The 9,291-nt window shown below is 70.0% G+C and overlaps 2 protein-coding genes across 3 annotated transcripts; both read right to left on the bottom strand.

Annotated features, from left to right (window-relative positions):
* Nucleotides 1-1,193: 1,193 nt before the first annotated feature.
* Nucleotides 1,194-3,401, bottom strand: LOC115903786 (alpha-internexin-like). 2 transcript variants are annotated; one of them, XM_030948493.1, is made up of 3 exons: nucleotides 2,259-3,395; nucleotides 1,669-1,793; nucleotides 1,194-1,605 (listed from the first exon to the last, which is right to left on the bottom strand). In XM_030948493.1, exons 1-3 carry the CDS (start codon nucleotides 2,643-2,645, stop codon nucleotides 1,554-1,556), a joined length of 564 nt encoding a protein of 187 aa, XP_030804353.1. In that variant the 5' UTR covers nucleotides 2,646-3,395; the 3' UTR covers nucleotides 1,194-1,553. The 2 variants fall into 2 exon arrangements, with proteins under 2 accessions (XP_030804353.1, XP_030804352.1); XM_030948492.1 differs by having other exon boundaries at nucleotides 1,200-1,793; nucleotides 2,259-3,401.
* A 103-nt stretch (nucleotides 3,402-3,504) lies between these two features.
* Nucleotides 3,505-7,822, bottom strand: TLX2 (T cell leukemia homeobox 2). The gene is given in 4 exon segments (XM_030948486.1): nucleotides 3,505-3,979; nucleotides 4,778-5,015; nucleotides 7,443-7,795; nucleotides 7,797-7,822. Coding segments are annotated over 4 exon segments (834 nt in total). The 3' UTR covers nucleotides 3,505-3,762.
* Nucleotides 7,823-9,291: the final 1,469 nt, after the last annotated feature.

Genomic DNA, 9,291 nt, shown 5'->3' with positions numbered 1-9,291 from the left:
GTCCTTTCCCCAGAACCCCCACCCCTTTACAGCTCGGAAAAGGATTTTTCCCCCTAATAAAACTCAGGGATTGGCTTTGCCACCACAAACCCTGCTCGGTGTGTGTAGGAAGGGAGGTGCTGGGCCCCCACAGCACAAAACTCAGCCCTGGGGTCCATCTGCATGGCTGGGACAGGCTCCACCCGTGCTCCAGCCCAGCTCGGGGACAGGTGGGGCAGAGAGTCCCCACAGCCTGCCCAGTTCAGTTCCCTGAACTCCCCCAGCCCTCAAAAACCCTCCCAGCTCTGCCTCCTTTCTGGGGACTGCGGTGGGACAACGTCCCCAGGCACAGGAGCAGCACCCCGCCCCAAATCCCGGGAGCAGGATCCCATCCTGACCCCAAAGCACTGCTGACAGTGTAAGGGGAGCAGGATCCCATCCCGATCCCATCCCACATCCCGGGGAGCAGGATCCCACCCTGACCCCATCCCCACATCCCGGGGAGCAGGATCCCATCCTGACCCCACATCCCAGGGAGCAGGATCCCACCCCGACCCCATCCCCACATCCCAGGGAGCAGGATCCCATCCTGACCCCACATCCCGGGGAGCAGGATCCCATCCCGACCCCATCCCCAATCCCAGGGAGCAGGATCCCATCCCGACCCCATCCCCACATCCCGGGGAGCAGGATCCCATCCTGACCCCACATCCCGGGAGCAGGATCCCACCCCTGACCCCATCCCCACATTCCGGGAGCAGGATCCCATCCTGACCCCACATCCCGGGAGCAGGATCCCACCCCGACCCCATCCCCACATCCCGGGAGCAGGATCCCATCCCGACCCCATCCCCACATTCCAGGGAGCAGGATCCCATCCTGACCCCATCCCACATCCCGGGGAGCAGGATCCCATCCCGACCCCATCCCCACATCCCGGGGAGCAGGATCCCCCACCCCGACCCCCAAGCACCGCTGACAGTGTGGGGGGGATCAGGAACCACCCGTCACCACTGGGGGGGCTCAGCTCCTACCGAAGCCGTGGCCCCACAATGCGCCCCCTCAGTGTCCCCGTGCCGTGCCCAGCTCGGGGGTGAGGGGCTGCACCAGGCAGGAGGGAACCCAGACCCCCCGAACCCACGGAGTCCCCACCCCACCAGAGAACCCTGGAGCACAGCCGGGGGTGCTGCCCACCCCCCTCCAGCCGGGCCGGCTCCAGGTGATGCCACGGGGCTTTATTGAGGTGCTTCCACAGGGGTCTGGGCCGGGACCCCCGCCCCGGAGAGGCTGGTGAGTGTGAGACCCCACGGGCGCTGCCCTCCCGGGGCTCCCGGGCCAGGCGGGCACAAGTCCGGGGCACCCGTGGAACGGGGGGACACAAGGACCGGGGGCTCCGTGAGTCCAGAGAGGTCCCGAGGGTCCCAGGGAACCGGGGTGCAGGAATCGGGGGTCTGGGGCCCGGCGGAGGAACCGGGCTCCGGTGGTGGGGATGAGGATCCGGTGCCGGGACCGTGGCTCCGGTGGTAACGGCAGGGCCGGGCTCCGGTGGTGGGACCGGAGCTCCGGGGCTCCGCTCACGGTGGGGTCAAGCCGCCCAGGCGGAGCTCCTCGCTCTCCAGCATCTCCCTGGAAAAGAAGGGCCGGGCTAAGCCCCTCGCCCCCCGTGCCCCCCGCGCCCCCCTCGCGTACCGGTACGCGGCGATCTCCGCCTCCAGCGCCATCCGCAGCCGCAGCAGTGCCGGGTACTCCCGCAGGCACCGGGCCATCTCCGCCTCCGCCGCCCCGATCTCCCGCTCCAGCTCCGCCACCCGCTCCTGAGCCGGGCCGTCAGCAGCGCCGGGGCCGCGGGGCGACCTCCGGGATGCCCCGCACACAGTGACCCCCACAGGGACCCCCGACCCCCCTCCAGACCCCCAGCCCGACCCCCGATCCGCACCCCTGGACTCCCGGCACCTCTGACCCGGCCCCTGGAACTCCGCACCGCCCCCCGCCCTACACGAACCCACGGGATCCCCAACCCCGCCCCGACAGCCGGCGGCCCGACCCACACAAACCCCCGCTCCTGGTCCCACCTGAACTCCCCCATCCCTCCCGGGGCCCCCCACCTCCATCCGGACCCCTGACCCCCGCCCCTCCCCATCCCCACCCCCCTTCTCCCCATCCCTCCGGGCATCCAGCTCCAGCACCGCCTCCCCCCCAAACATCCATCCTCCTCCTCCTCCTCCTCCTCCTCCCCTCCCAGCCCCCCGGGCGCCCCCCGGCCCCCCCCAATCCCGCACCTGGTACTTGGCCAGCTCCCCGCTCCGCCGGTCCCGCAGCCCCTCCAGCTGCCGGTGTAACGCGCCCACCGCCCCTCGCAACGCCTCCACCTCGGCGGCTCGGGCTCGCAGCAGCCTCCGGTAACCGGCGGCCTCGGCACGGGCACGGAGCACCGCCTCGCCGCCGCCCCAGCGGCACCGGGGCCGGCCCTCGGCCGCGCTCATCCCGGTGGTAATGCGGTTCCACCCCTCCGCGTCACGGAACCGCAGCCAATCCCGCCGGTACCGGGTGTCCGACTCCTCCCGGTAGCAGCGGAGAGGGGGAGCCCGCAGAAGCCTGTCCCCCAAAAGTGGGGTGAGGGGCTGCAGCATCGCGGGGGGCAAGGTCGAGTTCAGGGTCAAGGTCATCGTTGTTACCCTCCCCCCGCCATACCCTTCATCCCCTCCATCATCATCATCAACAGAGGCTGGAGTCGGGCTGGATGGTCCTGGAGGGGGGAACCCCCACTTAGGGGGTCACTGGGGAGGGGGTGCAGAGATTTGCCAGAAGAAGGGGGGGATTCAGCCCCTCTGCACCCCACGAATGTCCCGTGGGTCACACCCGGGCTCAGTCTGTGGGAAGAGTCATGGATTGGGATGGGGGCACCCTGAGCCCACGGCGGGGGGCTGCACGGGCATGTCCAGGCCCAGGGAGCTGACAGACCAGTGAGGGGAAGGCTGAGGGCCCAGACTGTCAGTCTGTCCCACCACGGGGTGGGGCCGGGCTGGCCAAGTCCTTCGCGCACAGATGGAAGGCGGAGGTGGCAAACTCCGACCGGGATAAGGCAAAGTGGTGCGGGGGTGCAGACCCCGCTGCCAGGGTTGGGGGGCTTCCAGCACCAGGAACGGGAGCTCCACGTCCTGCTCCAGCTGGGCTGGAGGCTGTGGAGCCCACGGAGCTGCTGGTGGGGGAGCTGCAGAAACCTGCCTGGTGTGGGGGCCCATCCCTGGGCTCAGGGCTCCGGACAGGGAGCTGCAGGTGTCCAGGGGATGTAGAGGTGCAGCCCTTGGCTCCCACAGGGCTGAGCAGGGGGCTACAGACATTTGTGGGGTGCAGGGGCCCAGCCCTGGGCTCCTGGGGGTTCATAGGGCATGGGGGCCCAGCCCTGGGCTCCTGGGGCAGAGGTCCGTAGGGCAGGGGGCCCATCCCTGGGCTCCTGGGGGTCCATAGGGCATGGGGGCCCAGCCCTGGGCTCCTGGGGGTCCAGGCAGGGGCTGCAGAGGTCCATGGGGCATGGGGGCCCAGCCCTGGGCTCCTGGGGGTCCAGGCAGGGGGCTGCCCACAGCGGTGCTCCAGGTGGGGTTTAGTGAAGCTTTGAGTCCAACCACAGGGGCACGGCCTCATTCCTGGGGGGCTCTGCATGGCAGGGAGGGGGCTGCCAGTGTGGGGCTCTCTCTCAGGAAGCTGCAGCCCCTTCCCCGCCACGCTCCAGGCTCAGAGCCCACCGGGCTCCCGGCGCCACCTCCTGGCACATCGGCAGCGCCCTCACACCACAGAGGCCACCCCGGAGACCGACGTCACCTTGTTGTCCTCGGCCCAGGGCTGGAGGTTCTGCAGGGCGTAGAGGGAGGAGTTGTGCATGCAGAGCGGGTCCTGGGGCAGCGGCTGTGCCAGGCTCTTCTGGAACGCCTCCTGCTGCAGGTGCAGCATCAGCCGGTTGGCCTGCTGCCGCTCGGCCTCGCGCTCCTCCGCCGTCTGACGCCTGCACACACGCACACAACCTTGGCACCGGCCGCAGATGGCACTGCCACCACAGCACTGTCCCTTGTCCCCTTCCTACTGCCATGGGACACGTGCCACAACGCCACCAGAGAGGGCACAGCAGGGCACAGGGGAGGCCGTGGTGATGCCATCCATCCCCAGTTCATCCCAGTCCCAGCCTCTCCCAGAATGTGGCGTTCACTGCTGGAGGGATGTGGGGTTTGGGGCTGCCAGAGGGATATTGGGGTGGCTGTCAAAGGGATATTGGGGTGGCTGCCAGAAGGATATATTGAGGTGGCTGTCAAAGGGATATTGGGGTGGCTGTCAAAGGGATATTGGGGTCATAGGGATATTGGGGTGGCTGTCATAGGGATATTGGGGTGGCTGTCATAGGGATATTGGGGTGTTTGCCAGAGGGATATTGGGGTCATAGGGATATTGGGGTGGCTGCCAGAGGGATATTGGGGTGTTTGCCAGAGGGATATGGAGTGTCTGCCACAGGGATATACTGGGGTGGCTGTTGTAAGGATATATTGGGGTGGCTACCACAGGGATATATTGGGGTGGCTGCCACAGGGATATATTGGGGTGGCTGTCGTAAGGATATATTGGGGTGGCTGTCAGAGGGATATTGGGGTGTCTGCCAGAGGGATATATTGGGGAGTCTGCCAGAGGGACACATAGGGGTGGCTGTCGGAGGGACACATAGGGGTGGCTGTCATAGGGATATATTGGGGTGTCTGCCAGAGGGCTGTGAGCATCACGGTTGTGGCAGCTGTCCCAGGGCTGTCCCTGTTACCTCCACTTGGTGCGGCGGTTCTGGAACCAGGTCTTGACCTGGGCATCCGTCATCTTGAGGGCCTTGGCCAGGGTGGCACGCTCGGCCGAGGCCAGGTACTTCTGGCGGTGGAAGCGCTTCTCCAGCTCACAGATCTGCACCCGGGAGAAGGACGTGCGCGGCTTCTTGCGCTTGGGCGGCGTCCGGTTCTGGTACGGGTGCCCGATGCGCCGCGTCACCGCGAAGGGCGACAGCGCGGCTGTGGGGACAGCGGCGTCAGGGGGCGCTGGGGGTCACCCCAGCAAAGCACAGCAGGGCAGGACCCTGGGGGATGGCGGGGGGTGAGGGGTGACCCCAGCAAAGCACAGCAAGGCAGGACCCTGAAGGATGGCGGGGGCTCGGGGCCAAGGGGCCGCATGGGGATGGGGAGCGCCAGGGGAGCCACCAGTGCTGCCTGGGAGAGTATGGGAGGGGGACACCCAGAGTTGTCCCCAAGGTGGGGACAGCTGAAGACATGGCATGAAAGAGGACCCATTCCCGTTCCTACCCCACGGCACAGTCACTCCCCCAGCCCTGCGGTCGGCACTGGAATGTCGGGGTGGATGATGGGCTGGCCCGGTCACAGGACTGATGCAGGACCATGGAGCCCGGCTGCACAAACCCACCCTCCCTTCACACTGAGCCCTGCTACAGCCCTCGAGGAGCCTCCGGGGCACTGCAGGGACTGCCCAGCCCTGCCCGGGAAGGGATGGGACCACAGAAACTGTTGGGAAGCAGACAGTGTCTCTTTCCATGGGCCAGCAGTGCCTGGGTTGGCCACTACCAAGGGCCAGGGAAGGGGATGTCTCTGCCCAGCTGAGGTGTGAGCCACCCCTGCTGGGGCCAATGTGCCACATCCCAGCCCCAAAAGCTGCTGGAGCTGCAGGGAGCATCAAAGCAGCAAAACAGCATGGAGGAAAGTGAAGGTTTGTCAGGCACAGCCCCGAGTGCCCGCACCCCTCCTGCGCAGCAACCTTGGCCAAGCCATGACCCTACAGCAGCAAATCCCCGTGGCACCATGGCACCACAGCTGCCACCAGGGCCACACTGTGTGGGCAGGGCTGTGCATGGCTGGGACCATGGGTGGCCATGGGGCTCTATGGGACGTGGGGCACAGCCCACAGCACCTCAGGGACCCCCTGGCACCCACAGCCCCTCCCTCCCACCCACATCCAGAAGGCCACCTGGACTGGAGGAGCCGTGCAGCCAGGGGGATAGGCATGGTTGGGGCAGGTGGAGCCATGCAGGGCATGGTTGGGGTAGGTGGAGCCGTGCAGCCGGGGGGGACAGGCACAGTTGGGGCAGGTGGAGCCGGGGGGACGGAGGCCCCCGAGTCCCCTCCCCACATGGGCGGCTTCTCACTGGGACCAGCTGCCTCCTGCCCGCAGCCCACCCCAAGGCCAAGGTGCTGAGTGATGGCTGCGGCTGAGAGACCCCGTGCTGGGGAGGGGCTGCCCCATCCACCCAAGGCTGGCGCCAGGCAGGAGACGAGGACGTCACCCGCCACCCTGCACGGGGACGGTGCTTCGTCACCGCTGCCATGGTGGGGTGGGCCGAGAGGTGAACACGGTTCTGCTGGTGCCCAGGTGGGACCCCCAGGGTCCCCAGTGTCCTGCCCCAGACCTCCCCATGGCCCACACGGCCGGGACTCGGCCCCCAGCCCCGCACGGCCTCCAGCCTTGTCCCCGCATGCAGCCACACACTGTGGACGTGGCAGTGCCGCCATCTTGGGCGGGAGCGGAGCTGAGCCAGGCCGGGGGTCCCCAGCAGCCACACACGGTCCCGGTGCCCGGGACCCCAACCTCAGCACCCCTCCTGCTTCTGGGGTGCAGCAAGCAGCACCCCCACCCCAGCATTGCTGCTCAGCCCCCAGCACGGCGCTCAGCCCCGGCCACACCAGCAGCACCTCAATCCCTCGCTGCCTCCACAACCCCGCATGGCCACCCTGGCCTCTCCCACAGCACTGGCAGTGTGTGTTCCACACCGATCTCTGCACGTTCAGATCCGGGATCCCATCCCCGGACACCCCCCAGGTACCCCCGCACCACCATCCCCGTTCTCGGGGTTCACAAGGCACAGGACATTGCTCTGTGTATGGATGGGCTTTGTCCTCAGTCCCACGGAGGGTCCCCCACCCTGCTCCGTGTCCCCTCAGAGCCCCCACATCACATCTCACACCCGCAGAGCCCCCACCCCACTCTGCAGAGCCCCCACTCCGCACCCACCCCACACCCCGGCTCCCCGCAGCCTCCCCGTTACGGTGGCACAGCGTCGCCACCGGCACCCCCAAACCGGGAAGGGACCAAACACGGAGTAAAGCTCGAGACCGGAGCCCGCTGGGACCCCCCGGGCTCCACCCGGTGCCACCGGGCCCTGCCCGGTGCCGCGGTGGAGCCGCCGGCAGCCGCGTCTACCCCGAGCCGCTCCCGCGGGCCCCGACGGCGGCGGGCGAGGAGCGGGCACTGCGGGAACCTGTGGAGCGCACGGTCCCCGCCATCCCCGTCCGATCCCCGCGTCCGCCCCGACCAGCACCGCGCCCGCCGGCCCGCGCTGCCCCGACGGAACCGCGGGAGCGGCCGGTGCCGCGGGAGTGCCCGGAGCCGTCAATAGCCGCCGGTAGCCGCCGGCAGCCGTCCCGCCCGCTCACCTGAAAGCCGGTCCTTGGCGATGCGGCGCGTGGTCTCCATCCACGGGAAGGTGAGCCCCGGCAGCGCGGGCCCCGGCGGCGGCGCGGCGGGCGCGGCGGGCGGCGGGGCGGGCGCGGGCCGGTGCGCCGGGACGCGGATGACTCCGGCGGGCGGCGCGGCGGGCGCGGGGGTCACGTTCACGCTCACGTTCATGCTCATGTTGAGGTTGTAGGAGCCGAGCGGACCGGTGGGGCCGTAGCCGCTGCCGTAGAGCCCGTAGTCGGGCTCTGCCGCCGCCCGGTGCGGCCCCGTGGGCTCGGGGCCGCCCAGGATCTGGTCGATACCGAAGCTGATGGGCTCGTGGGGCGCGGGGCCCCGGGCCGCCGCCCTCCCGCTCCATCCCGGCCGCGCTCAGAGCCGGCGGGGGCGCGGGCATGGCCGGGGGGCGGCGGGGGCGGCGGCGGCGACGGGCACGGAGCGCCCGGTGCGGGGCAGGACGCGGTGCGAGGTGCGGGCCCGGAGCAAGGTGCGGGGCAGGTGCCGGGTGCGGGTGCGGACCCGGGGCAGGGTGCGGGGCATGGCTCGCAGCCGCTGGCGGCCCCGGGGCGGGAGCGCGGGTGGGCTGCGGGCCCTGGCGGGACGCGCTTTTCTGCCCCGCTCCATCCGGACCGGCCGAACTCCCACCGCCTGCGCCCTGATTGGCGGCCGCGCCCCGTGATTGACAGCCCGGGGCCCCGCCCCCGTCCCGGGACCCCCCCCGCCCCCGCCGCTCCGGGCCTTCGCCCCGGCTCCGGGACAAGCGGACGGGCCCGTCGGGTCCCGACGGCTCCGTGCCCGTTCGCCCCGCCGGGGAGTCCGCCGGACCGCCTACCCGGTCCAGCGGAGCCGCTGTCGCACCGGGCAGCAGCGCGGCGCCTTTTCGCGTCCCCGCTCCGTCCGCAGCCCCGTCGGCGCTTCCAGCCGCCCCTCCCGGGGCGCACGAAGCCCCCCTGCCCCAGCGCCGTTACCGCGGGGCGTACGGACCGAGCCCGTCCGTACGGCAGCGAATGGATCTGGCGGCCCCGCAGCCAACGCGCCCTGTGCGGGCACCCAGGGGTTGTTCCGACCCGCCGTTCCCAGAACACGGACACGTCCCGGGACACGGATCCCAATCTCCTCGAGCCGCCGTTGCCGGTATCTGGGATCTCAGTTCCCAGGGAATCGCCTTTCCCGGGGCACCGACCCCACACCGACCTTCAGTTCCCGGGCCATGAATCCCCCCCTCCCCGGGACCAGCCGTTCCCGGTATCACGGACCCCGTTTTCCACGGACCAGACCGTTCACGGGGATGGAGTCCGACACCCCTGGCCCCGCCATTCCCGGAGATAGACCCCGGTTCCCGACCCGCCGTTCCCTGGGATGGACCCCTGCTCCCCGCCCGCCTTTCCCGGTCACAGAGCCCAGCCCGGCCCCGTCGGCGGGCGGTAACGGCAGCGGAGAGCGGCACTGGCTCGGTCGGGTCTTCCGGCGACTATCGCGACAGCGACGCCCCGCGGGTGGGTTCCCCGCGGCTGCCGAGTGGGTCACGGCCCCGGGACAGGGGCTGGTGGGGCGGAGGCGGCGGCGGCTTCCCGGGCACCCTGGCGCCACCGGTCTGGGGCAAATGACATTACCGGGGCCTGCGCCTGTAAATCACGGCGGCACCGGGGGCTGCAGCTGCCGCACCGGGGGCACTGCACACCCCGGGGCACCTCGCATCCCAGGGGCAGCGGGGGGTACCGCGTGGTCCCAGGCTCGCCGCAGTGCGGGGTGCCCGTCCCTGCGGCCGCAGCTCTGCCCGGTGTGGGGCCGCGGGAACCGAGGCTGCACGGGCACACGCCTGTGCCACCC

The sequence above is a fragment of the Camarhynchus parvulus genome, chromosome 4, assembly GCF_901933205.1.
Source record: "Camarhynchus parvulus chromosome 4, STF_HiC, whole genome shotgun sequence".
Classification (NCBI taxonomy): domain Eukaryota; kingdom Metazoa; phylum Chordata; class Aves; order Passeriformes; family Thraupidae; genus Camarhynchus; species Camarhynchus parvulus.
The sequence above is the reverse complement of the archived record's forward strand: the minus strand, read 5'-3'. Positions and strand labels throughout refer to the sequence as shown.

Bases quoted from the DNA above. Each gene is read 5' to 3' on its own strand.
- LOC115903786 (XM_030948492.1), bottom strand. From the start codon at position 2,645: ATGACCTTGACCCTGAACTCGACCTTGCCCCCCGCGATGCTGCAGCCC. The intron at 1,794-2,258 runs GTGCGGGATTGG...GGCCCGGCTCAG, and splicing joins GGGAGCTGGCCAAGTACCAG to GAGCGGGTGGCGGAGCTGGA.